The 27,181-nt window shown below is 38.7% G+C and overlaps 1 protein-coding gene and 1 pseudogene across 17 annotated transcripts in view; both read right to left on the bottom strand.

Annotated features, from left to right (window-relative positions):
* The window catches only part of NEK10 (NIMA related kinase 10), a 264,785-nt gene that overhangs the window by 94,374 nt on the left and 143,230 nt on the right, over positions 1-27,181 (bottom strand). For all 17 annotated transcript variants that reach the window (XM_054479800.2, XM_054479798.2, XM_054479804.2 and 14 more), the window contains 2 exons: positions 3,956-4,085; positions 3,024-3,094 (listed from right to left, as the gene is read on the bottom strand). In XM_054479800.2, coding sequence (XP_054335775.1) covers positions 3,024-3,094; positions 3,956-4,085 — 201 coding nt within the window. The remainder of the gene's footprint in view (positions 1-3,023; positions 3,095-3,955; positions 4,086-27,181) is intronic.
* On the bottom strand, positions 14,349-25,338 carry LOC129034180 (MICOS complex subunit MIC10-like; annotated as a pseudogene).

Below are 27,181 nucleotides of genomic sequence, written 5' to 3'. Positions count from 1 at the left end.
TGATCTTCAACAAACCTGACAAAAACAAGCAATGGGGAAAAGATTCCCTATGTAATAAATGGTGCTGGGATAACCGGCTAGCCAGATGCAGAAAACTGAAATTGAACCCCTTTACAAAAATCTGAACTGAACCCCATATACAAAAGTCAACTCAAGACAGATTAAAGACTTAAATGTGAAACCCAAAACTATAAAAACCCTGGAAGACAACCTAGGCAATACCATTCAGAACATAGGCACAGGCAAAGATTTCATGACAAAGATACCAAAAGCAAAAATTGACAAGTTGGGGGCCAGGCGCGGTGACTCACAACTGTAATCCCAGCACTTTGGGAGGCTGAGGTGGGTAGATCACGAGGTCAGGAGATGGAGACCATCCTGGCTAAGACCGTGAAACCCATCTCTACTAAAAATACAAAACATTAGCCGGGTGTGGTGGCACGGGCCTACAGTCCCAGCTACTCAGGAGGCTGAGGCAGGAGAACCGCTTGAACCCAGGAGGCGGAGGTTGCAGTGAGCCGAGATCACACCACTGCACTCCAGCCTGGGCGACAGAGCAAGACTCCATCTCAAAAAAAAAAAAAAAAGAAAAAATTGACAAGTGGGATTTAATTAAACTAAAGAGCTTCTGCACAGCAAAGGATACTATCAACAGAGTAAACAGACAACCTACAGAACAGAAGAAAATTTTTGCACACTATGCACCTGACAAAGGTCTAATATGCAGCTTCTATAAGGAACTTAAGCAAATTTACAAGAGAAAAACAACCCCATTAAAAAGTGGGCAAAGAACATGTACAGACACTTCACAAAAGAAGACACACATGTAGCCAACAAGCATGAAATAAAGCTCAACATTACTGATCATTAGAAAAATGCAAATCAAAATCACAATGAGATACCATCTTATACCAGTCAGAATGGCTATTATTAAAAAGTCAAAAAATAACAGATGCTGGAAAGGTTCAGCGAAAAAGGAACACTTATGCACTGTTGGTGGGAGTGTAAATTAGTTCTACCATTGCGGAAAACAATGGGTAGTGATTCCCCAAAGACATAAAAACAGAACTACCATTCAACCCGGCAATCCCATTACTGGCTCTATACCTAAAGGAATACAAATCATTCTATCATAAAAACACATGCACACATATGTTCATTGCAGCACTATTCACAATAGCAAAGACATAGAATCAACATAAATGCCCATAAATTCTAGACTGGATAAAGAAAATATGGTATATACACACTATGGAATACTATGTAGCCATAAAAAGCAACAACATCATGTCTTTTGTAGGAACATGGCTGGAGCTGGAGGCCATTATCCTTAGCAAACTAATGTAGGAACAGAAAACCAAATACTACATGTTTTCACTTGTAAGTGGGAACTAAATGATGAGAACACCTGGACCTATAAAGGGGAACAGCAGACACTGGGGTTTATTGGATGGTGGAAGGCAGGAGGAAGGAGAGCATCAGGAAAAATAGTACTGGGCACTAGGCTTAATACCTGGGTGATGAAACAATCTATACAACTAACCCCCATGACACAAGTTTACCTGTATAAGAAACCTGCACATGTACCTCTGAACTTAAATATTTTTTTAATTAATTAAAAAAATAAGACTGTAGATTAGTATTGTGCCAAAGAAAGAAAGGTTTAGATATCATCCTACAAAAGCAGGTGAGGAGTAATATTAGTACAAACAATGGGCTAGGAGGAGAAATCAAAGGGAAAGGGGTATAGCCACAATAATACATCTATTATATTTCATCAGAGATGGGGCTAAGTGCTAGCACAGATACCAACCCAAGTTTTAAAAGACTCAGAAGGCAGATGAAAAAGGATTCTATCTGGGGTGACTCCAGAATTTCTACAATCCAAAATACTGAGGATTTGGCTCAGTTTGAGGGGATGGAGAAATCCCATTAACTTAAGTACCCAACTTAAGTACTCAAGATGCAACTTAAGTACCCAACTTAAGTACCCAAGATGGTCCAGAAATAGCAATCAGCCAGATACGTGAGTCATTTATTCATACAAGCAATATTTATTAAGGGTCTACTCTGTGCCAGCCACGGCTTTGGGCAATAAAAGCTACAAACTAAACTGACTAAGTCCCTGCTCTTGAGTTTCCATTTTGGTGGGGAAGAGACAGACAATAAACAAAAAGCAAGTATGCACATGTATAATATGTCAGGGATGATGAGTGCTGTGAGCTTTTTAAAGCAGGCAAGGAGGTCAGAGAGTACTGCGAAGTAGTGGGGCCATCAGGGTGGGGAACATTTTAGCAGAGACCCAGAGGAAGTGAGGGTCTGTGTCACACATATATCTGAGGAAAGAGAGTTCTAGGAAACAATGAAAGCAAGGGCAAAGGTCTAGAGGGAGGGTGCATGCCAGGACTAGTGGGAAGCACCATGTGGCTGGAGCAGAGAAAACAGAAGGGGAAGTGGGAGGGAGTATGGGTGACAGGCCAGCAGGGATTGGCCAAAACTTTGGAAGTACAACTAAATAATGACTTTCATTAAACTCCTGCTATACTGATAGCTGGAGCTCCTGATTCTCTACAAAAAATTATGATAAATCACATTATCAGTTTAAAAATGGAAATTAAAAAGTACCTGCAACTTTATCATCTAACATGGCTTTTTGTTTCATGTGTTCTTGTCTGGCCTTTTTCCAATTTTTTGCATATTTTTATGAGGTTTGTCATGGTAACAAACAGCTTTACATCATATTTGTCTTACCCACATATCATAATGTGTTTTACACGTTGTTACAAACCCTTCCAAATAATCGTTCTAGTGGTTGCATAATAAGTGAATGCTCTACTTCCTCTTGGACACTTAAGTAGCATCCAAATAGTCACTGTTGCTGATGATGCACAAACATCTTTCTAGATTTGGATTATGTAGGGACTCTTTCTCTTCATGAGCTTTTATCCATAAATAGTGATTTATTATAGACATGAGGTATTTCTTGATTGTCCCTACATGTCTGAAGCCGAGAGACTAATTACCTGCTGATGGTGTCTGTTACTTTTTCAGAGTAGATACCTTCTGGCACTGGTTCATATACCGCCTCCACTATCTGCAAAACAAACAGACTGAGTGATGGAAGTAAAGGGGCCATGGATACCTTTGAATAGTTAATACTTGACCATAACCTGAGAATTACTAATTAAGCAGGATAACTTCGCACAAATTTTAGTCAGAAATCCCGACCAAATAAAACATTTGCATCAATTAAACAGCTCTTGAACATGGAATTATATTCTCCAAGCTAAGTTAAAAATTAACCTTAGATTCATAATAAAATGGTGTATGGGATAATATAAGGTGCTGGATTGTGAGTAGTCCAGACTGCAACTAAAAATAAAAGACCAGCCGGGCGCAGTGGCTCATGTCTATAATCCCAGCACTTTGGGAGGCCGAGGTGGGTGGATTACCTGAGGTCAGGAGTTCAAGACCAGCCTGGCCAACATGGTGAAACCTAAAAAAATAAATAAAAAATTCGGGCATGGTGGCACATGCCTGTAATCCCAGCTACTCAGGAGGCTGAGGCAGGAGAACTGCTTGAGCCCCAGAGGCGGAGGTTGCAGTGAGCAAAGATCATGCCACTGCACTCCAGCTTGGCTGACAGAGTGAGACTCTGTCTCAAAAAATAAATAAATAAATAAATAAATAAATAAATAAATAAATAATAGAAGACTAAACGTCTTTTTAAAAATAATTTTGTATTATAAATAAAGACAATTATAGAGGGAAATAAGCCATTTCATGAGATATATATTTAGAAGAAAGTGGAAAAAATAAACTGGATCATGCAGTTAATAAAAACAATTCTTGCTTTTAATGGGCAGTTATATACAAATCACAAAGATCTGTTTAATAAGAAAAGGAATTACATTTTTAGCTACACGAGACCCTTTTGTCTCTGAGCATTGCTTACTTTTGTAGCCAAGGACAGCATGTTAGTGCTGTAGAAGGGGGGATTCAAAGTCGCCATCTGATAAAGGATGCAGCCTACTGCCCAGACATCAGCCTTCTCCCCATACGGCTCACTCTTCAGTACCTCGGGGCTGACGTAAAATAAGGACATTAATATATGCTAAGGAAGAGAGAATCTGCTCAGAAAGATCCAATTTTCAAGCTTTACTGGAGTTATTTTTTAAGTATCTGAAATGTTTAACTTAATCACTATTTCAGGAAAGGATATCAAAAAGTCTGTTTGAAATTTCCCAGCCTCAGATGAACCAGGAAGCATATCAAGCAATTCCAGTTTAAGCACTAAATACCAATAACTCATATAAATATCACCTAGTATGCATCCAAGGATGTGTTTATTTCCAGAAAGAGCAAGCCCACTGTGGTAGATGGAGTTTCTGGCCCCAGTTCTTTGCTGCTCTGGGAGCTTCTGTACATCCCACCCTTGCTGTAGCCTCTTCTGGGCAGTGTTCATCATCCGTTCTTGCCTTTGGTTTTGACTGTGTTTTCTTCCTTTGACCACCATTGGAATGTGGAAGTGACAATAACCTGATTAGAGCCTCAGTCTGAACAGGTACTGAGGGCTTCCATTTATCCTTCTAGGAGCTTCAGTCCACTACCAGAGGAAGAATGTGTAACAGGTAGCTTCCACCCTTGCAGCCTGGGCCCAGCATAAGACACACAGAACCAGTCTGCCCCTAGACAATCCATATACCAACAGGCTGGAGGAGAACTAGCCTAGCAGGCTCACATACCTGTGATTCTGAAGTTGAATGCCACTGAGACTTTGTGGTGACTAATGATAAGGTGTTAATTTGGAAAAAAACTGACTGATAGAGCCTTTCCCTTTACTATTCAGCTCTAGCATAATAAGTAGGGGGAAGACCATATTTAAATATGTTGCGGGAAATGACAATATCTACCATGTTCACTGCTTCTGAAATTGCCACACAATTTAAACAACATTTAAATAATCTGCAAGGGTTCGTGAATCTATTTTTTAATTTAATTGGATTTAATTTATGTGGAGACAAGTGTAGTTCCCTTGGACATTTTGTACTAATAGAAGTTTCCTCTAACATATTTGTACACTAAAAAACAAAGTACTAAAAGTACTCAACACACACACACCCTAAATTAAGTAGCTTGCTAATTCAGTTCCATAATAAGTACTTGGGTCTGGCCTCAGTACTCCAATGGAGTAAAGATAAATATAGTTAGCTTTGACAGAGGGTTAAGGTATAAAGAAATTTATAAATTGGCATCAAAACAATCAGGGCAGGTATACATCAGTATTGACTTAAAAATAATCAACAAATTATTGTTCTTGAGAGGAAGAAGAATTCCTAGTTTAAGATTTATAGTATGTATTTGCAAAGAAAAGTATGATTTCTAGGTCTTTCAGTTAAGCATTTTCATATTTAGTGTTTTTCAGTTCAATAATATGGAAATGGGGGAAGTGGGGCTGAAATTTCCACAGGGCTCTGCTGGTTCTAAATGTACGAAAAGTATTCCCTGCCATCCCTTCATCAACTGCTCAAGTTAAAAAAGAAAAATGCTTTAACAAGAAGAAAACATGCTCAACACAGAAAATGTCTTTGGCTCCCCACAGAAAAATTTATCATATTCTCATCTACTGAGATCTCAGAAGATTTGCTTCATATTTCCAAAAGATCACAAAGCACAAGCTGTGAGTGTTCCACCCATATCTCCTCAAATCCCTTTTGCATTTCCTATCTTTGGTGTGCTTTCACTCCCCACAGCCAGCACCTGCACTTGTTTGGAGGACAGCTTTCCATTTTCTCCTCAAAAGATAAATTTTCAATGTCTCTTTTATAACGACACTAATCCCATTGGTGAGGGCAGAGCCCTCATGACCTAATCACTTACCACAGGCCACACTTCCTAATACCATCACGTTGCAGATTAGGATTTCAATATAGGAATTTTGGAGAGACACAAGCATTCAGTCTGTAGCAGACTTTCCTCTTGAAACACTGCTATGTTTTTCACTCATCCAGTAAATATGACTAAGCACTAGTGACTAGTAGAAGTACTAGTCACTCTTCTCCCTGCTTGGAATCTGTCCTCATGCGGCTTACCTTCTAGTAAGGGACAGGAGGCAGAGAAGATATGAAATAAAACACAAGAAAATAACTTAAAAGTAAATGATGTAGTATTTTAATAAGTGAAAAATGCTATTGGAAAATAAACTCAACTAGAATAAAGGAGGTCTCGAGAGGAGGTAAGGTGGCAAGTTGCAATATTAGAAAAAATGGTTCCTTCCTCCCTCTCAGATACCATATAATGACCCTTCAGTGGCTTCCTCCTTCATTCGCTCATTCATCTTCTCTTCATACTTTACTCTCTCCTTGGATAATTTCATTCACATCCAAGGCTTCCGTTGAAACCATATGCTGGTAACTCACACACCTAATTTCCATTCCTCAAGCCCCTCAGGTGCACACAGAGATGAAGGCTCTGTTACAAATCACTGATGAAAATAGGGTTAAAGCTGTGGACTCTAAACAATTTGCCTATTTTATAAATTAGAGCGGAGAACTCATCCCAAGTCAACAATGCTTATTTTCTCGAATTTCAAGCACTGTTTCGGAGGTGTACAAAACAACCCTACAGGACAAAGGCCTGAGCATCTGCAACAGGAAGATAGCTCCCTGGGAGATATCTTAAAGCCCTGGGCCTGTGACTGTCTTTGCCCCCACATGACTTCCTAAGGCAAACATTTCTATTTATTTTTCTACTTCCACCTCTGCTGCCATTTGCACTTCAAACCTAATCACTTCAAGCAATCCTTTTAAATATGTGTGTGTGCTATTTCTTAATCTGTAAGACTCCAGGGTGACTACTCTGCATCCCAGGGAACCTTTCTGATGTCAAGAGTTAATGTTTCCAGGACATCTGCTGGCTTCAGATTTGCCCCTAATTCCTGGTGTGTCCAGCATTACCACATTAGCAGTTAAATTTATCCTCTAAATGCTAGTTCTTTCTTCAAAAGATAAGATGGTAATATTTGACAACTAACAGTTTATAAGAACTAGCTTATTTTCACCACTAATGAGCTGAAAGAAATACTAGGGCACAGGTATGAGAAATTGAAGAAGAAATTAAAACCTTAAGAGAAATTGAAAAACTATCATTGAAGAAGTAACTCATTGACAATATAATGATATAGCATCTTGGAAACAATGACATTTAGAGATGTCGTAAAAGAAAATGTTCCCTTAACAAGTGTTAGAAAATATTAATAAAAGAATCTCAAGGAGTTTGGGACACAGTGAGGGCTAAATTGTTTGAAGACTATTACAAAGTCTATTGTATAAATAAATAAAAATAGACTTACTACTGTAAGTCTATTTTATTGAAGTTATTTATCAAATAATATTTGCTTCACCAGGTAAAGATAGAAAAGGGATTTCCGCATCCCACTGCAATGTGTTAATTCTGAGTCTATTAAAAAGTACATTTAGTTCTCAGGTATTGGCTATCACACCTTCATCTCCCAGGAGTACCTTAAATACAAAGGAGAAAGAGAACTAACTTATCACCGTTACTGAAAAAAGAACATAAACCTTCTGTCTGAAGGTTTAAGATCCACTATTTGTGCACTCAAGAAGGCAAAACTCTATCTGAACTCATGAGGATAAAATTCTGACCTGAGGTGACATAATTAAGTCTGTGTGCCAGTAAGTACCATTTATTTAAACTGAAAATCAAATGTTCTAATTATAATTCATTGTACAGCATGTAGCAATATAGGATGAATAAAATGTGTCTGTGTGTGTGTGTATTTTTGTGTGTATGCATGTATTGCGGATGTCTGTGTGTTTGTATGTGTATGTGAATGTTTGTGTGCATGTCCATGGATATTTATGGTTGCTGAAGGTAGGTTAACCGTTGCCGAGAAATGGCTCAAAAAACCATCACTATGGTAGGATAGGAGTTAATGAGAACTAATGAGGATGCAGAAACTTGGAAAAACCATGGGGAAATAAATCTCGGTGCATTTTCTGGAAAAAGTGAGCAACATAATATTCAGATATATGGTGAGATAAGCATAGCTTAGCAGAAAAGATACTAGGCAGAATCATGAATGTAGAGAGATCTATCCATGCCTTGATCCTTTTCTATGAGGTCCTACTTATTATAAGCACTTAATAGCATTGATAAAATATAACCTGGTCCCACAAGAGCCACAAAAATTAAAGAGCACCCTGATCAGCCTTATGGCATTCTCCACTATGGAGGAGTAAAGGGATTGAGCCAGAAAAGAGACTGGAAAGCTAGACAAGCCCACTAATGTGGTGATCAGGGAAATGAGAAGATGAAAGCCACAGGACTTCAGAATTGATTGGATGTGGGGAGGAGAAAAAGAGAAAGGAAAGATGATCCCCTCCTTCTCTAGGCTCCCAAATATTTGGTTCTGGTGACTAAATGGGTATAAGAGTCATTAACACAGATACAGGGGGAGCAGATGTACAGGAAGAAACGATATCAATTTGGAATATATTAATTCATGCATGTCTGCAAGATCCACAACTGGGGATATTCAATGGGCAACATCATTCCAGATGTGAAGAGTCTCTCAAAACCTTATCCTCAGAGCATGTGCTGTCTATAAGCCTGGCATCACGGAAATGTTCTCAGCTCATAGATGACTACTGCAATTACGCAGTTAATTAAAAAGATTTGACACCTAAACAGCTCTGACTTTTCTGAACACAGACCTCTTACAGAGAGACAAGAGAATTAGATGACACATTCAAGAGCTGTGGAATAATATACTATGCCACTAAAAGAAATTGGCACACCTTTAACACAAATTTGAGAGCCTGCCTGCTTCTGGACAGCATCCAGCATTGACAGCTTTATCCACTAAAAATATAGGACAGCCAGTTAAATTTGAATTACTTTTAAAAATGCAATAGTTGAAAAATATGCTAAAAAATACAGTAAATGGGACATAAACTAAAATGTTCATTGGTGTTTATTCAAAATTCAAATTTCATTGGCCACCCTGTATTTCATCTGGCAATCCTAAATTGCAGTATTATTCATGTACTCTTCTTTGTTAGTGTTTAAGTCATCTTTATTCTAGAAAGGCACAAAAAGAGCTATTTAAACACTATCTATGGTTTTCTGCACTTATGTTACAAAAATAGCAAAGCAGGGTGTTTATATTGGGCATTTGGGACACTTCTCTAAATGCTTTCTATTTCTCTCATGTTGCATGAAGCTATGCATTAACATGCCTTAACCACCAATGAAATCAATGATTTAAAAGTTCTTTAAAATATAAGCAGCATCTTAAAGTACAAAACACATTTGAATATATGAAATGTTAAATTCAGGCCTAGTTTTTACAAACATTTTTACCAAATGTCTCTGTAAATGTTAAGTTAAATAATAAACAAACTGGAGTAGAAGCCATCAGAATAGCCTCCTTAGTCCCATAACAAAGGTGGGCCACGACTGGTTTCTAGATGCCAAACCCTCTTATTAGGTCACCTAGCTCCTGTGGATTGTGTTTAGGGACATGCATGTGAATAAAACCAGAATATCTCACCCCCAAAAAACACTTCTTTGGCATATTTCCATATAGCTATTCAAAGGAACTGCAAACCACAGAAATCTTCTTGAAAATCTGTCTTTTGTGGAGAATATTTGCATCTGTAGAGAAAATCTACATTCATGAAATAAACAGCTAGGGTTTCTCTGAGCCCACCCCCACCCCACTCCTATCCAAATCCAGGAAAGATTAACTCAGGAATGAGAGGGAGAGTATGACACCTTTGAAAGTCTGACAGAGACATGTTACCACAGGCCACCATCTATTCTTTCTGAGAACTGCTACCTGTGACATTTCATGTCTTAGTCTGTTTTCTGTTTCTGTTCCTTATAACAGAATACCTGAAACTAGACAATTTATAAAGAAAAAGAACTTATTTCTTACAATTCTGGAGGCTGAAAATCCAAGGATGAGGGGCTGCATCTGGTGAGGGCCTTCTTGCTGGTGCGGACTTTCTGCAGAGTCCCAAGGCAGCACGAGGCATCACACGGCAAAGGGGCTGAGAGTGCTCACTTGGGTCTCCCTCTAGTCCCATTCTCATAATAACTCATTAATTCCTTAATCCATGAATGGATCCTCATGATCCACTAGATCATAAGGGCTCTTCTCTCATGATCCAGTGATCTCTTAAAGGTCCCATCTCCTAATACTGCCACATGGGGAATTAAGTTTCAGCCTAAGTTTTGGAGGGAACAAACTTTCAAACCATAGCACTCTGTATGACAAGACCACCTTCACTAGCTAGGCCTTTTCTTGTCCCTCCCTCCCATAACCTGTCTTGCACAATCCAAGCCCCTATTCCTTCTGCGACTTCCAGATGGTATAAAACCTTCAGTCATCTGGCCTTTTCTGAGTTTTCATATTTCTTATTGTTCTCATGTGCACATGTGCAAGTAATAATTTGTATACCTTTCTCCTATCAATCTGTCTATTATGCATTTGTTTTATAGACTCAAATTATCAAACCTTCAGAAGGGTGAGGAAGGAGGAAGTTATCTTCACCCCTACACATGATTCAGACCTCTAAATAATATTTTATGAACCAGAGTGACAAGACACTCCACCTGGAAGAGTTATCAATGTATTTTTTATGAATGAGTGGTAGATAACTGCTACAACTAAAACCGATCCATTATTTGATAGATTAATGCAATACTTCTTCAAGTTAGGGAAACATTTTACATCTAATATACACAAAATTCATAACAGTAAAAAGCAGAAGAGACTGACACTGCATTATGCAAACCAGGACCTGTGATTACCAGTGTAGCTGTTGATCTGCCTTTAATTAGTTTCTTGTTTTTACTGCAAAATGATGAGTCAAATCAGACTCAATTTTCATCTCTCCACTAGGATCAGTGGACATTGACCGAATGACACAATTGATTTCAGATCATTTCATGCGACACTCCAATTTATGTAGAATCTGTTCATGAGATAATAAATGTGCAAGTGCCATGAAAAATACTAAGTACTATACAAATGCAAAGTGGCATTATTATTACATAGAGAGATCTGTCATATTTCATAGGGACTGTGACAATAAGTGAGCTAGAAAAAAACAGGCAGCAGAATAAATATGGTAGTGAAGAAGGGACTGTCATATTCCTGAATTCTGAGGAGTTCTGAGTGGACAACCAAATAGTTGACCTTCAGTCTATTAAAGTCAAAGTCAGATAGACCAAGAACCTTTACTATTATAGGTAAAAATGTTGGTAGTGGTGACAGGGGTGTCAGTTGTCCTTTCCATTAGGTCCAGTTTGGTAAAAGTATGTATGATCTCAAAACACGAGTGGCAGCCTACTCTCACCCTGTCCCACCCATGTTAGCCTCCCTCCTGATCTTTGCCCCTAGTTCATGGAAACCCCTATCCGGCACATTTACCCGTTCATCTCCAAGCAATACTATGTGCCAGGAGAACGTAGTAGAATACAGGAGCAAACAAACACACACAAAGTACCTGGCCTCATGGAGTTTACATTCCAGTAAAGGAGACAACTAATGTACTAATTAATTGATTGATTGATTGATCAAAAATTTATTAGGTGCCATGAAGAAAACAGACTATTTTTTAAAATAACATTTATCACATGAATTGACTTTTAAACTGTTCTGTGGCCTTAATAGGCTGTTTGACTTTGGAGGTGAGGTTGGGTAGATATTAATTTCCTCACATCTGTAAGACAGAGAGATAATCTGTAATATCTATCCTGTTCCAAATGCTATGTCCATCAATTAAAGACTGAAAATACCTTCGTGACAGATATGCACAGTTTTAAGATAAAGATTACATTTGTTTTTCAGTGTGGTTTAATCACTGAGGACAGAGTCAACAATATTTTCCAAATTAAAATTTGTTCTATTAAAACAAATTCATGAACATGTAAATAATTTTTGATTATTGCTTTGGTACAGTATTAAAATCTGTGTTTTAAGATTTTTAAGCAAAATAAGGCATTTTTATTTTAACAGATAGCTAACACATATTTCAAAGTCACTTTTAAGAATTATAGATGTCTTAACCTGAATCATCACCATATTTGCTCAAAAAATGCTGGGCAAATAGATCCTAAATCTGTAATCTTACATGGCTAAAGAACAAAAGAAATGCATTCCTCTTTCATCTCTGAAGCGGAAGTTCCCTCACTGAATATGTGAAAACCAATGGCCATGGCCTTTGGCAACTTTCTCACAACCAATTTCACTCTGTCTCCCTATTCCCATTTGCTGAGCAGATACAAAGACACCTGTCAACAGAAAACACAGATTTAATGACATTTGAGGACCAAGGAATGTCCTTTACCCAAAATATCTTCTCTGAGGCCAATGTGTGAGTTCTCACAATTAGTGATTTATTCTTCTATGTTATATAGCAGTTATTTCTGGGAAGTAGATAAGGAGAAAATGAGGAAGAGGGGTGAAAACATGGGGAACTCAGGGCTTGAGTATGTTTGACAGTGACTGTTGGTTGGTGGTGGACTAAAAGATAATAGCTTGAAAAGATACTGAGGCCAAGGCCACACAGGGAGTAACTTTATCGTAATTTCCCTCAAACTAGAGTGTGGGATGCAGGCAGGAGACTAGAGTCTGGAGGCAGGGAACATAAGGCCAATTCATGCTGACTTCCTAGAACTAAATTAAATGAAAACACTTTAGCTATGACAGGAAATATCCTCTCCATTTACATTGGGCGTACCCCAAGTAAATGACTGTAACTTTACTTCATCCTCTTCATTTACATAGGGCATACACCAAGTAACCAATGGAAACCTCTAGAGGGTATTTAAACCCCAGAAAATCCTGTAACAGGGCTCTTGAGCCCCTATGCTCAACCCACTCCCACCTGTGAAGCATAGTTTCATTTTAAATAAATCCCTGTTTTTGTTGCTTCATTCTTTCCTTGCTTTGTGCGTTTTGTCCAATTCTTTGTTCAAGATGCCAAGAACCTGGACTCCCTCCACTGGTAACAAGATAAAGACAGAGTAGGGGGAATAAAGAAAGAAGGGGTTTCAGAGAGAGGAACTTTAAGTCACATTTTATTAAAACTGATCTTTGCTGTCTGTACCGCTGACATGATAACAAGCCGTTTTCCTTGGTATTTTGCTTTGTTGACATTCTGGTCTGCCATAATTGGTCATCGTTTCTACTAACTTGACCAAAAATTAAGGTTTGAAAAAATGAGCAATTGTCCAATATATGACTCCTAGGTTTTGTAAACCAAAACTAAAATTCTAAGCCCCTCGACCGAATCCATGGACCCATCCTGTAGGCCAAGGGAATTCCAAAGAAACCTGAAAAACTAGTTCAGGCCATGATAGGTAAGGGTGCTCAAACATGCCTCATTATACTCTCCTCTTTTTGGAATTCAGGCACAGCTGATCAGCATTAACATTACAACAGAGATCTTAGGACTGATCTTTGTAGGAATAAGATACCAAATTCCAACCTGACTCTAGTGTAGCATCACACGACAGATAGCAGGCCCTGAAAAAAATCAAAGTATTTTACCCCAAAATATATTCCTTTGACATATTTTTAAAGGCCCTGCAAAGCCATCTCTTGTGGGGGAAATGCATTTTGTAGAGAATCCCCTTCCCTTTCCAGGTCTTTTTCTGATCCTGAAGAGATTAACTGAGAGTCTAGAACCTTTTAAAGATTGGAATAGAAAGCATTTGCCATCTATTGCCTCTAAGGGCAGCCACCTATGCAACTTCATCTACATGATAAGAACCTTGGTCTCCACAATCCCATATCTTAACCCAGACACTTGTTTCCACTGATTCCAGGTCTTTAGATAATATTAGTTTTAACTAATCATCAATCAGAAAATCTATGAATCCCACCCACGCCACCTGCTTCAAGTTGTCCTACCTTTCTGGACCAAATCAATGTATACCTTACATATGTTGATTGATGTCTTAGGTCTCCCTAAAACATGTAAAACCAAGCTGTAACCCAACCACCCCTAGGCACATGTTATCAGGACCTCCTGAGGCAGTGTGACGGGTCACGGTCCTCACATGTGGCTCAGAACAAATCTCTTCAAGTATTTTACGGAGCTTGGCTTTTTTCATCAATAATTTCTAGGTAAAACTTAAAAAGTAAAAGTCCATATTTACTACCATTTTACCTGCACTAAATTGCTAGTTTCCCTCCTCCTGTAAGCAAGAAGCTGAATGGCCTACCTCAACTTCCCTTTACTTATTCAAGTCACTCAAATACAGTGCAGGCAGCTTTTACTTTCTTTCTTTCTTTTTTTTTTTTTTTCCTATTTTTGTTTAATTTATTTAAGACCACCTCCTTACAATTTCCAGAGAGAAAATACAAAACAAGAAACAGACTTGGTTTCAAATACATAACCAGGTGCTGGAGTTTAAAGCATTACTGATAACACCGTTACAGAAGAATGGCAGCTTACTCCAGGGCACTTCAGTATTCCTGAGGAACAAACATGATTTCTCTTGTCCTCCCACTGGGATGTTCTCAGGTGAAGTCACTGCTCCTGCTCTTTGACATATTTTCCGTGTAGAAGATATGGAGCCTGGAAATCATGTGACAGTTGGAGTAAGCCATTCCAAATCTCATGCCAGAACCGAAGGCTAATGGCCACATTCTTCTTTTAAAGAAGGTGAGAAAACAATTCCTAGTCCAAAACCAGTGCCTATCTTCACGACTGCATCCGCCAGGCACCGGTCCCACTTCAGGCCAAGCTCCAACTCCGACCTGTTCCCCACCGGCGCCTCCAGCTTTCCTCTCGGCCTGCCTCCCGCTCCAACCCCTGCAAGTTTCCCGAGCTATTTTCTTTAAAAGCATTACCCTTGAAAACTTCCATAGTTTCGGCTCTTAACACCATCAAAATTAGTCTTAATCTCTGAACACATAAAGACAATCCTTTCTTCTCTCTTTCTGCACAATACAGATTTTCAAAACAGAGGGAAATAAAGCACTTTATTTAGTTCCAGATTTATTGTGTTCCATTTAGGAATGAACTACTATCTGGGTAACCCATGGGATGCCAGCTCTACACGGAGAGAATAAACCATGTTAGCAATGGATCTGGTGTGGCTGAATGAAATGACACTTCAAAATTGTAGGACTGTGGAAAACAAGATATTTGCTTTGTGCCTTAACTTCCTTTCTTATACAATACGAAAATGACCTGTTCAGTGTGTTATAAGAATTGCCAAATGCAATACATTTTTAAAATACAAGGCATAGAATGTCTTTATATTTACTCAAATAAGTTTTGACTCTTCTTTCCTTGGATGTTGGCAGTTTAAATGAGAGAAAGGCAAAAGGTAAACAAAGCTGAAATAAGGATTGTACTTTGTTTTGTTTATCACATTTAAAGACTGTAGGAATCCGTTCTTGCACTACTACAAAGAAATACCTGAGACTGGGTAATTTAGAAAGAAGAGAGGTTTAATTGGCTCACGGTTCTGCAGGCTGTACAGGAACCATGATGGCATTTGCTTCTTGGGAGGCATCAGGAAGCTTCCAATGATAGCAGAAGGCAAAGGAGGAGCCAGCACATTTTATGTGGCCAGAGCAGGAGCAGGAGAGTGAAGGGAGAGGTGCTGCACACTTTAAACAACCAGATCACACGAAAACTCACCATCATGAGAACAGCACCAAGGGAGAAATTCGCCCCCATAATACAATCACCTCCCACCAGGCTCCACCTCTAACATATGGGATTAAAATTCAACATGAAATTTAGGTGGGGACAAAGATCCAAACCATATCAGAAATTATACCTTGATTGTACCAACACTAAAGTTTCACTGATTTTAAATTGACATACGAATTAATTTAAAATTTTTCTCTACTGTCTCAAATTTATGAAAAGTATAAACTAACCAGCTTTGTGAATGGGGTCATTGAGAAAGAAAAGAAACAAAAAGAAAAGAACCCCTGCCCAAGAGAAGGGTCCTTAATAGTCAAAGAAAAGACAAATAATTCTAGACAGTATCATTACAAATTCAATACAGTAAATATAGTTGGATAAATATATATTGAGTACTGCAGTCTAAAAACAAAACACATTATCTTCAAGGAATTCATAAAACTTACATAAACTTTTCTATATATCAGGTGTGGCAAATTCTTACTTTGGTGATCTATTGAGAAAACACTTTTACTAGTATATATGCCCTTGTGTAGTCCCTCCATACATTATTTCTCGTTTTGGCCACGTGACTGGCTTTAGCCAATGGGACATTAGCAATTGTGATGCATGCCTGTACATGCAGGCTATATTTTCAGAACTCTAACTCTTGGAACATTCCCTCTCAGATTCTAACCACAATACTGAAAACACCAAACCCCAGTCTAGCCATTTAAAGAGAACACATGGAAGTAAACCAAGAACCCAGCCAATATCCCTGGGTAAGCTCCCAGCCAAAAGCCAGTACCAATATCCTCCTTAAAAGAGATTCCTCCCATTCCAGTTGAGTTGCCCTAGTTAATGCCTCATGGAGCAGAGATAAGCTGTTATTAATAAGCCCTGTTCAAACTGCAGAATTTGAGCAAATAAATTATTATTATTGTATTAAACCAATAAGTTGGGGATAAATGCTATGCAATGATTATCTGAATCATCAGAGTATGAACAATTTATCAATTTATTCTAAACTATAACTGTACAAGCTGTATTCTGACATAGTAAAGCCAAATAAAATATAAGCTTTGAACAAAGAGAAAAAACCAAAAACTTCGAAATAAAAAACATTTTATAAATTACTTGAGTGATAAAGATAAAAAAATTTTACTGACAGGCTTCTTAGAAAATAAGGACAATGAAAATGATGACTAACCTCTGATTTTTTTATCTTGCTCAAATTCCTATCTAAGGCGTCTGGTGAGTCATGGCCTCAGATGGGTTTTATTTAACCCTACATATCATGATTTACTTTCCAACCCAACTCTGGCATAACATTATGAAACAAAGAAGAAAATCCTGTATTAGTCCATTCTCACATTGCTATAAAGAAATCCCTGAGACTGGGTAATTTATAAAGAAAAGAGGTTTAACTGGCTCACAGGCTATAGAAGAGGCATGACTGTGGAGGCCCTAGGGAACTTTGACTCATGGCAGAAGGTAAAGTGGGAGCAGGCATCTTTGCATGGCCAGAGCAGGAGGAAGAGAGAGAGTAGGGAGGTGTCACACACTTTTAAACAATGAGATCTTGTGAGAACTCTATCACAAAAACAGCACCACCAAAGTGGGACATCTGCCCCTGTGACCCAATCGCCTCCTACCAGGCCCCACCTCCAACACTGGGAATTACAATCCAACATGAGATTTGGGTGGGGACACAAATCCAAATCATGTCACTTCCCAACTCATTCTGTGAGGTCAGTATTAACCTGCTACAAAACCCAGGCAAATAAAGTCACAAGAAAGAAAACAGACCAATATCCCTTATAAATATAGACACAAAAATCTTCAATAAAATACTAGTAAACTGAACCCAGCAACATATAAAAAGAATTACAGTAGTACCCCCTTATCCAGGGAAAATATGTTCTAAGACCCCCAGTGGATGCCTGAAACTGAAGATAGTACCAAACCCTATACAAACTTTTTTCCCTAGATATACATATCTATGATAAAGTTTAATTAATAAATTAGATACAGTAAGAGATTAACAATAACTAATAACAAAATAGAAGAATTATAACAATATGCCAGCATCACTACTTTGATGCTTTGGGGCTATTACTAAGTAAAATAAGGGTTACTTGAAGAGAAGCACTGAGATACCATGACAGTTGACCTGATCACTGAGATAGCTAAGTGACTACTGCGTAGATAGAGCATGTAGTGTGGATACACTGGAAAAAGAGAGGATTCACATCCCAGGTGAGAAGGAGCAGGACAGTGCAAGATTTCACCACACTGCGCAGAATGGTGCACAATTTAAAACTTACAAATTGTTTATTTCTGAAATCTTCCATTTACTATTTTCAAACTGCAGTTGACTGAAACTGTGGAAAGTGAAATCATGGCTAAGAGGGGACTACTGTGGGCTGGGCGCAGTGGCTCACACCTGTAATCCCAGCACTTTGGGAGGCCGAGGCGGGCGGATCACAAGGTCAGGAGTTTGAGACTGGCTTCACCAACACAATGAAACCCTGCCTCTACTAAAAATACAAAAATTAGCCGGGCTTGGTGGCGCATGCCTGTAATCCCAGCTGCTCAGGAGGCTGAGGCAGGAGAATCCCTTGAACCTGGGAAGCAGAGGTTGCAGTGAGCCGAGATCACGCCACTGCACTCCAGCCTGGGCAATTTATCAAGTCTCCATCTCAAAAAAAAAAAAAAAGAGGCGACTACTGTTATACCATGACCAAGTGGGATTTGTCTCAGAAAAGCAAGGACGGCTTAAAATACAAAAATCAATCAAGGTAAAACATCATATTAACAGAATGAAGTCTAAAAAAAAAAAAAGGATCATCTTAGTAAATGCAGACAAGAGCATTTGACAAAGTCCAACTGTCTTTCATGATAAAAGCACTCAGCTAGGAACAGAAGGAAATATCCTCAGCCCAATGAAAAACATCTGCACAATTCTCAGGTAACATTATGCTTCACGATAAAGACCAACAGCTTCCACTCAGACGGGTAAATAACATGAATCTTGAAAAACACACATATACATATAACCACCTATGTTCTCCCTCAACACAAGAAGGGTAAGAGATTTTCCACACTCTCTGCCTTTTCTTAGTGCATACACCTTAGAAAATTTATAATTGTTCATTCTTTCTCTGCCTCTTTAAAATGAACTCTGTAAATCTTTCCAAAACTTAAATAAGCCTCTTGTCAGTGTTATAACCCAGGAACCTTTTCCTTAAAGGCGTAGCCACCATCTCTTTGAAATGAAGCCAATGAGGAAGACAATGCACCTACCAGGGGAGTTTCCATGGGAGGGCGGAGCCTAACTCAGCAGGCACCTGGGTCCAAACTACAAACCTACCTCCTGTCGTAAAGATATGATAAATTTGTTTTTCTTTTGGATTAAGGCAATTAGTAAATACAGATGGCTACCCCAATTATCAGATGAATTTACGATGAACTATGTGTGACAAATGGTGAGTCAAGTCCTCTTGCTTGAAGACTAGTTATCATTTATCTTGAGAACATGTATGACAAGGGTTACATCTGCTTAGCTGTATGAGATTTCTTTCTGTCTTTTCTATCTCTTTAGTGGATTGCCTATGTTGAAAATGACATCTGGTTTAATGTTTATTCAAAAATCCAAACTGTTTTCTTTTCTACTTTTGGGTTGAGCTTGTCTGGGTTGGCAAGAGATTTTGTTTTTTAATTTATATTCCCCTAACACTTCTTCAGATCAGGAATAAGACAAGGAAGTCTGCTCTTACCACTTCATTCAACATTGTACTGGAATTTCTAGTCGAGTCACTTAGTCAGAAAGGCAAATAAAAGGTCTCCAGATGGGAAAGAAAGAAATAAGACAATTTCTATTTGCAGATGATATGATATTTTGTGTAGAAAATTGCAAGAAATTCACAAAAAAAATTACAGCTAATATATGAGTTCAGTAAGTTTATAGTACATAAAATCAATATGCAAAAATAAATTATATTTCTATACTCTAGCAATGAACAATCCAAGATGAGATTAAGAAAACAATTTACAATAGCATCAAAAAACCCCAAAACTTAGGGATAAATTTAATAAAAAAAGTACATGACTCGTACACTAAAAAGAGCATAACATCATTGAAAAAAGTGTTTTAAAAAAGACCTAAATAAATGGAAAGACATTTTGTGTTCAAAAATTAGAAGACTTGCCGTTGTTTAAATGGCTGCATTAGTTTCCTCTTGTTGCTGTGCAAATCACCACAAATTCAGTGGTTTAGAACACACATCTTACAGTCCTGGATTGTTCTAAATTGGTTCTTGCTGGACTAAAATCAAGGTTTTGGTAGGGCTGCATTTCTTTCTGAAGGTTCTAGGAGAGAATCTATTTCCTTGCCTTTTTCCAGCTTCTAGAGACTGCCCACATTCCTTGGCTTATGGCTCACTTTCATCTTCAAAGTCAGCAATGGCCAGTCAAGTCTTTCTCACAGCACATCCCTCTGGCACTTAATCTTCTGCCTCCCTTTTTCATGTTTAAAGACACTTGTCATTACACTGGGTCCAGTAGCCTCAAATCCATCTGCTACCTTAATTCTCCTTCACCATGTAACATAACATATCCATAGGGTCTAGGGATTATACTAGAATGTAGACATCTTGGAGGGGGGGATCATTTTCCTGCCTATCACAATAGGCAAATTGATCTACAGATTCAACACAATTGGCTTTTTTTTTTCTTGCAGAAATTGACAAGATGATCCTAAAATTGATCTAGAAACACATGGGACACAGAACAGCCAAAACAATTTTGAAAAATAAGAACGAAGGACTCATACTTCTTGATTTCAAAACTGACTACAAAGCTACAGTAATTAACACTGTGTGAGACTGGCATAAGGATATGCACATAGATTAATAAAATAAAACTGAGAATCCCTTGAGAAATAAACCTTATATATATGGTCAACTGATTTTTGACAATAATGACAAGAAAATTCAATAGGAAAAGAAGTTATTTCAACAAATGGTACTGGGACAACTAGATACACACATGCAAAAGGATGAAGTTGGAAACTTACCTCACACCATATGCAAAAATTAATGCTAAATGAGTCATAGACCTAAATATAAGAATTAGAACTATAAAACTTATGGAAGAAAATATAGGTGTAAGTCTTTGTGATTTTGGATTACACAATGGTTTCCTAGAATGACTCTTAAGCACAAGCAACCAAATCAATAAGTTGGATTTCATCAAAATTGAAAACTTTTGTGCCTCAAAGGACATTATCAAGACAATGAGAAGAGAACACATAGAAGAACACACTTACAAATCATATATCTGATACATATCTGCTTTCCAAAATAAGTAAAAATTTTATAACTCAATAATAAAAACACAAGTAACCCAGTTTAAAAATGGGCAAAAAAAAAAGTTGTTAAACTTCATGAGTTACAGAGAAATGCAATGAAAAACCATAGTGAGATACCATGTCATACCCACTAGTGTGGCTATAATCCAAAAGATAGATTAAATAATAACTATTGGCAAACATGTAGGAGATTGGAACCTTCACATATTCCTGGTAGAAATGGAAAATGGTGCAGTCACTTTGGAAGGCAATTTGGCAGTTTCTCAAAAAGTTAAACATAGAATTACCATATTGAGGAGTATGGCTGCAGGCCAAAATCCTATATATTATCTTTCAGGCAGGACCCTAGACAGTTACAAGGCTTTGCCCGGCAGACCTCATTGGGGGAAACTGCCATCTCCACATCAGACTTGGTACACAGCTAGTATGTTACAGCTTCTGGAGGGATTTGCAGCCAAGAACTCACTCCCTGCTCCCTCCACCCCAACCAGCCCTGCTCATAGGCTTCTCTGCTTTCCTAGCTCAGGCACTTCCGTTCAGAGGCTTCAGTTCAGGCCCTTTTCAGGAGTTCCAGCCGAGATCTCCTTAAGGAGGGCTTGGCTGAGGAAGTGCTTTCAGCTACTAGTGATATTTCTCCATGTTGAATGAATAGTTACACACATCGTAAAAGTATAAAAACATAGAAAGGATGCATACCAACTTCCAGATAGTGGTTACCTCTGGGTAGGAAGGGGAAGTAGGATGAAGAAGAGTCTTCAATTGACTCTATAACATTATTTCTTCAAAAAACTTTTCCTGGCCAGGCGCGGTGGCAAATGCCTGTAATCCCAGCAATTTGGGAGGCTGGGGCGGGTGGATCACCTGAGGTCAACGGTTCAAGACTAGCCTGACCAATATGGTGAAACCACATCTCTACTAAAAATACAAAAATTAGCCAGGCATGGTGGCCGGTGCCTGTAGTCCCAGCTAGTCCGGAGGCTGAGACGGGAGAATTACTTGAACCTGGGAGGCAGAGGTAGCAGTGAGCTGAGATCATGCCACTGCACTCCAGCCTGGGCGACAGTGAGACTCTGTCTCAAAAAAACAAAACAAAACAAAAACCTTTTCTTAAGAAAATATAATAAAGCCATAATGTAGTAAAACCTAGTATGCATAAATGGATATTTGTTACACATATGAAATATTTCATAATACAAAAGAATGAAAAACATTGAAATAATTCTTAGCCCCAGGTGGTGAAATTATATGTGATTGTGATTTGAGTTTTTTCTTGATATGTATATACATTTTTTCAAACTCTTCCAACCAACATGAATTTCTTTTATAATGATAATAAATAATACATGTGTTTCACAAAGAGGTATTACTACCCATAATTTTACTTAAGCAGAGAGCTATAAAAATATATTTTGGTTACTGTAATATATGGCTTAAAAATTGAACCAGTATTAAAATCTCATTTTCATGTAAAAAACCTCTACAAATATTTTAATAGTTCAGTGCTAAGAAATGCTCTTATTTTTCAAACACAAACCAAAATCTAAAAGCTGAAATTTACACGTGTCCAAATAATTAATAATTATTCCTATTAAGTTTTTTTTTGGCAACATGACCTTAAATAGCCCAGGATTATCTGAATGTGGTCATTCAAGCTATTACTATAAATTACTCAGTACAGAGGTATAAGTAATAATTAATAAAACTTTTTAGAGCTAGGACATCTAATTCAACAGTTTCCAATGATTTTCTAGAACCCTTTCTTCATATTAAATAATGTGCAGAAGCTCAACATGTAGAAGAAGCCATAACAAAGGTGCTGTGTTTGAAGCTGGGAGCTGCATTCTGAGCCCTTGCTTGCTCCCTTTCTCACATCTTTATCCTCTTTCTCCATCAGCGGCTCTTTCCTGTCTGGAAACAAGGATCGTCAAGTCTCCTGATTTCTAACCACACCTCCTGTTCTCATATTTCATCATAGCACAGTTTTCCTCTATTGGCTGTTGCCACAGTTCTACCTACCATTGCTTGTCATGATCCCCCTGTACCCCAGCCCTTACCACTCCCCTGAAACCCCTCTGGATAACCATTGTCCTTCTGCAAATCCAAGGGATATTCTTCCACCCTTTAGATGGACTCATATGAAATCACCATATAAAAACAATTCTCAATACCTGGCTGCTCTGTAATACTATTGAGCTTAGAAAAGCATTGTGTTCCTCCTTGGGAACTTTCTCACGTCGTGTCTGACACTACTTTCTTCTAGTTTTTTTTCTTTTGAACTTCCTGTCTGCCTACTCCTTGTAAGTCACCCCAACCTTCCTGTCTCTGTGTTTGCCTCTTAAGTGTTGTGGCTCCTCAAGGTTTTATTCATCACTTATCTATTTCACAGCAAGTTTCACACAGATGCTGATAACCCTATGTCTCCTTACCAGCCAGAAACACTCCCCTGAGGCTCCAGAAACATATTTGGGTTGCTTATTGGACATAACAGTCTTACCATCTCAAAAGCAATTCAAACTCAACATACTCAAAACTAAATTAATCACTTCCTTTTCTCTGCAAATTCTATCCATGTCTTCTCTAATCATCAAGATGTTGTGTGGGTTGGATTGTGTCCCCTGAAAAGATATGTTGAAGTCCTAACTCACAGTATCTGCGAATGTGACCTTGTTTGGAAAGAGGATCTTTGCAGGGGTAATCAAGTTAAGATGAGGTCATACTGAATAAGGGTGGGCCCTAATCTAATATGACTACTGTACTGAAAAAACAGATACACAGGCATAGACACACAGAGAATGCCAGGTGAGGCAGAGACAAGAGTGATGTCTCTTGTCAAGTATTTCCCTTCCCAGATCTGTCCTGTCCCAACTGCCTCTCTGGCTTTTGGTAGCCTGTTCAATGGACAGTCCCATTTCTTAACACTTTCAGCTGTCTGGCTTCTTAGGGTGAGGGCTGGCTTCCAGCATGAGTTCCCTCATGGCAGTGTGGTGAGAGCTGTAGCAGCTTCTGTACCCAGGCCACTGCCAACTGCTCTAAAAGAGGTGCTGGCTGCATACTCCTGCCCCCACAACACTTCCAGTGGGGTTGAGTAACACAATCCAAAAGAATCTGGAGGTTAAATAAGGCCTATAGGCAAACTTTCATCAATGAGACACAGGAAATGAATTATTCTTCCTTCCCTCCCACAATCGACTCTTCTAATGCACAGAAGTCCCATAAGATCTGTCCAGAGACATCTCCCATTACCAAGTAAATGCTGCTGCTTAATAAAGCTGTGACAAGCTCAGTAACAGTACATTGTATTTGCTGTCCTTCCTTCCCTTCTTTGTTTCTTGTTTTTTTCCTTACTCTCACTACCCTGGGATTATTACCTCTCCTCTCCAACAAAAAGCTCACATGTAAGCTCCATTTTCTATGGAACCCGGGCTAAGATAGCAAGTTGCTTAAACATCATTTTTTCTCTTCTAAAAATAGAGATAATGATGGCTCTTCTCATAGGACCACCAAAAGTATTATAATAGACAATATCTGAAAACCACAGTAACTTGAAATAGTTAGTGCTCACAAAATGTCACTTGTTATTATTAATTATAACTACATGAAGATCCAGAGCTATTTTTGCATTCCTCTCCTACTGTGTTAGTCTAGGTTATCTAGAAGGACAGAACTAATGGAATCGATACGTATATAAAGGGGAATTTATTAAGTGCTAACTTACATAATTGCAAGGTCCCACAATAGGCAGTCTGCAGGCTGAGGAGCAAGGAGAGTCAGTCAGAGTTCCAAAACTAAAGAACTTGGAATCCAGTGTTCGAGGGCAGGAAGCATCCAGCATGGGAGAAAGATGAAGCCTGGGAGGTTAAGCCAGTCTCTCTTTCCACATTTTTCTGCCTGCTTATATTCTGGCCATGCTGGCAGCTGATTAGATGGTACCCACTAAGATTAAGGGTGGGTCTACCTTTCCCAGCCCACTGACTCAAATGTTAATCTCCTTTGGCAACACCCTCACAGACACAACCAGGATCAATACTTTGTATCCTTCAATCCAATCAAGTTGACACTCAGTATTAACCATCACACCCACTTTGTTACAGGAAGAAACTGGAGAATGTGCACATAATGTCCCCTCCTTTTTTTAATCCTTATTGTGCTACATTAAAAACCATTACCACTGTACCTTGTGCTATAGAAGCATTAAAGTTCATTTACACAGGAAAACACTTATTAAAGGCTGTTAGGAGGCTTACAAAGTCCCTGGAGTACCCAGCAGTCAGTCTTGAAGGCCATACGGGTAGGGATAAAGCTTTAGCCAACATTGCATTGGGTCAGGCACAACTTCTACCACTGACAGTGGAAAGTAGACCCAATCCTGCCATCTTCCAACACCACCCTTTCCCCAGCCCCAAACTGGACTCTAGCCAACACGCACTTTCTCCCATTTCTCACTTGTAAATCCAAGTCTTGCTGACGTAATCTGATTGATGGAGTCTAAGTCACATGGTTGTGCTTCAGCTGCAAGGGAGGCTAAGATCACACATTTTTTCTGTTGACTTGCTTAAGGAAAAGATATTCATAAGGTAGGAAGTACCCCCCAAATATAGGAAATGACTTCGTAAGATTAACTGAACAGCCAGAAAATATGACAAATGTATACTCTATATCTACTTGAAGAAATGTCCCAAACCAAATAAAATATGGTTACAATTTTTTTTTTTTTTTTTTTTTTGAAATGGAGTCTCGCTCTGTCGCCCAGGCTGGAGTGCAGTGGCATGATCTTGGTTCACTGCAAGCTCTGCCTCCTGGGTTCACGTCATTCTCCTGCCTCAGCCTCCGGAGTAGCTGGGACTACAGGCGCCCGCCACTATGCCCGGCTATTTTTTTTTTTCTTTGTATTTTTAGTAGAGATGGGGTTTCACCGTGTTAGCCAGGATGGTCTAGATCTCCTGACCTCGTGACCTGCCCACCTCGGCCTCCCAAAGTGCTGGGATTACAGGCGTGAGCCACCGTGCCCGGCTACACTTTTTTAAAAAAAAAAAAAAAGACTGAAAGAGAAAGAGGAAGGTGAGAATAATCTACTTATTGAGGGAATTCTTGCAAAGTATATTCCATGTCTACGCAGTCCATAGTGCACTAGCTATTTCTTGAGTGGACCTAACAGCTGCTGCAGAGGTCACAGTAATGCTTTCAGATGCCCTGGGCAAAGTGGGCTAAATGCTTTTTAACTCTGGGTCACCTCTTTCTAGCCCTCAGCTGACTCCAAAGAGTAATTACAACTCGTAGTGAACAGAGGCAAATTCCTCTCAGGCTCAACATTAATTATCTACCATTTGTTACAAATCTTAAAAGAAAACATTCCCTGGCCAATGCACATATCTAATATTAAGATGATAAGATTTTTATTCTTAGAAAAAAAGGTATATGAAAAAAATGGAAATAAAAACACTTGGAGGAAAACGAACCACTTCTATCAAGTATATCCTTATCAGTTATACCACAAAATAATCTTATTATCAAACACACAATCCTAAAATTACAGGTTATTTCCCCTCCTGTATTACATATGTATATAATAACTAACCAAGTATTTTTAATTCTTTCTTCAAAGTTTATATCCTACCTCCCATTTCTTTTTATTCTCATTGCCAACAAGTCCAAATCAGCCCACCCCTAAATTATTATAAAAGCCTTACTCCCTTAAGTGCTTTCATTCATTTATTCATTCATTCATTTATTCATTGAACAAGTATTTTCTGAGCACCTGCTATGTACCAAGTCCTCTTTTTCATGGACTATTTTTCTAATAGGAAAAATGACAGAATGCTAGTAAATTGGTAGAAACGAACTAACGGAGATGTAGAAATTGATACATGACAGAGAATTGCTGGAGTGATGCCCTTGAGGACAGACAGGAGGAGGGCTGGCCTTCACCAGGACCATGGAAGCAGAGTCACATGAGAGAAGGTCGGTTACAGGCACACAGGTATGGGTAAGGGGAGAGACATGGAAGCAGGAGCTTGTGGAAGTTCTCTTCTATAGCTCCCAGCTTCTCCGTGAAGTAGGGAGCAGCCTCATTAGCATAAAGGTTAGAGTCAAAACTTCCTCCTCCTGCCAAATCCTCTTAATCCAAATA

This window comes from Pongo pygmaeus, chromosome 2 (genome assembly GCF_028885625.2).
Source record: "Pongo pygmaeus isolate AG05252 chromosome 2, NHGRI_mPonPyg2-v2.0_pri, whole genome shotgun sequence".
Classification (NCBI taxonomy): Eukaryota; Metazoa; Chordata; class Mammalia; order Primates; family Hominidae; genus Pongo; species Pongo pygmaeus.
The sequence above is the reverse complement of the archived record's forward strand: the minus strand, read 5'-3'. Positions and strand labels throughout refer to the sequence as shown.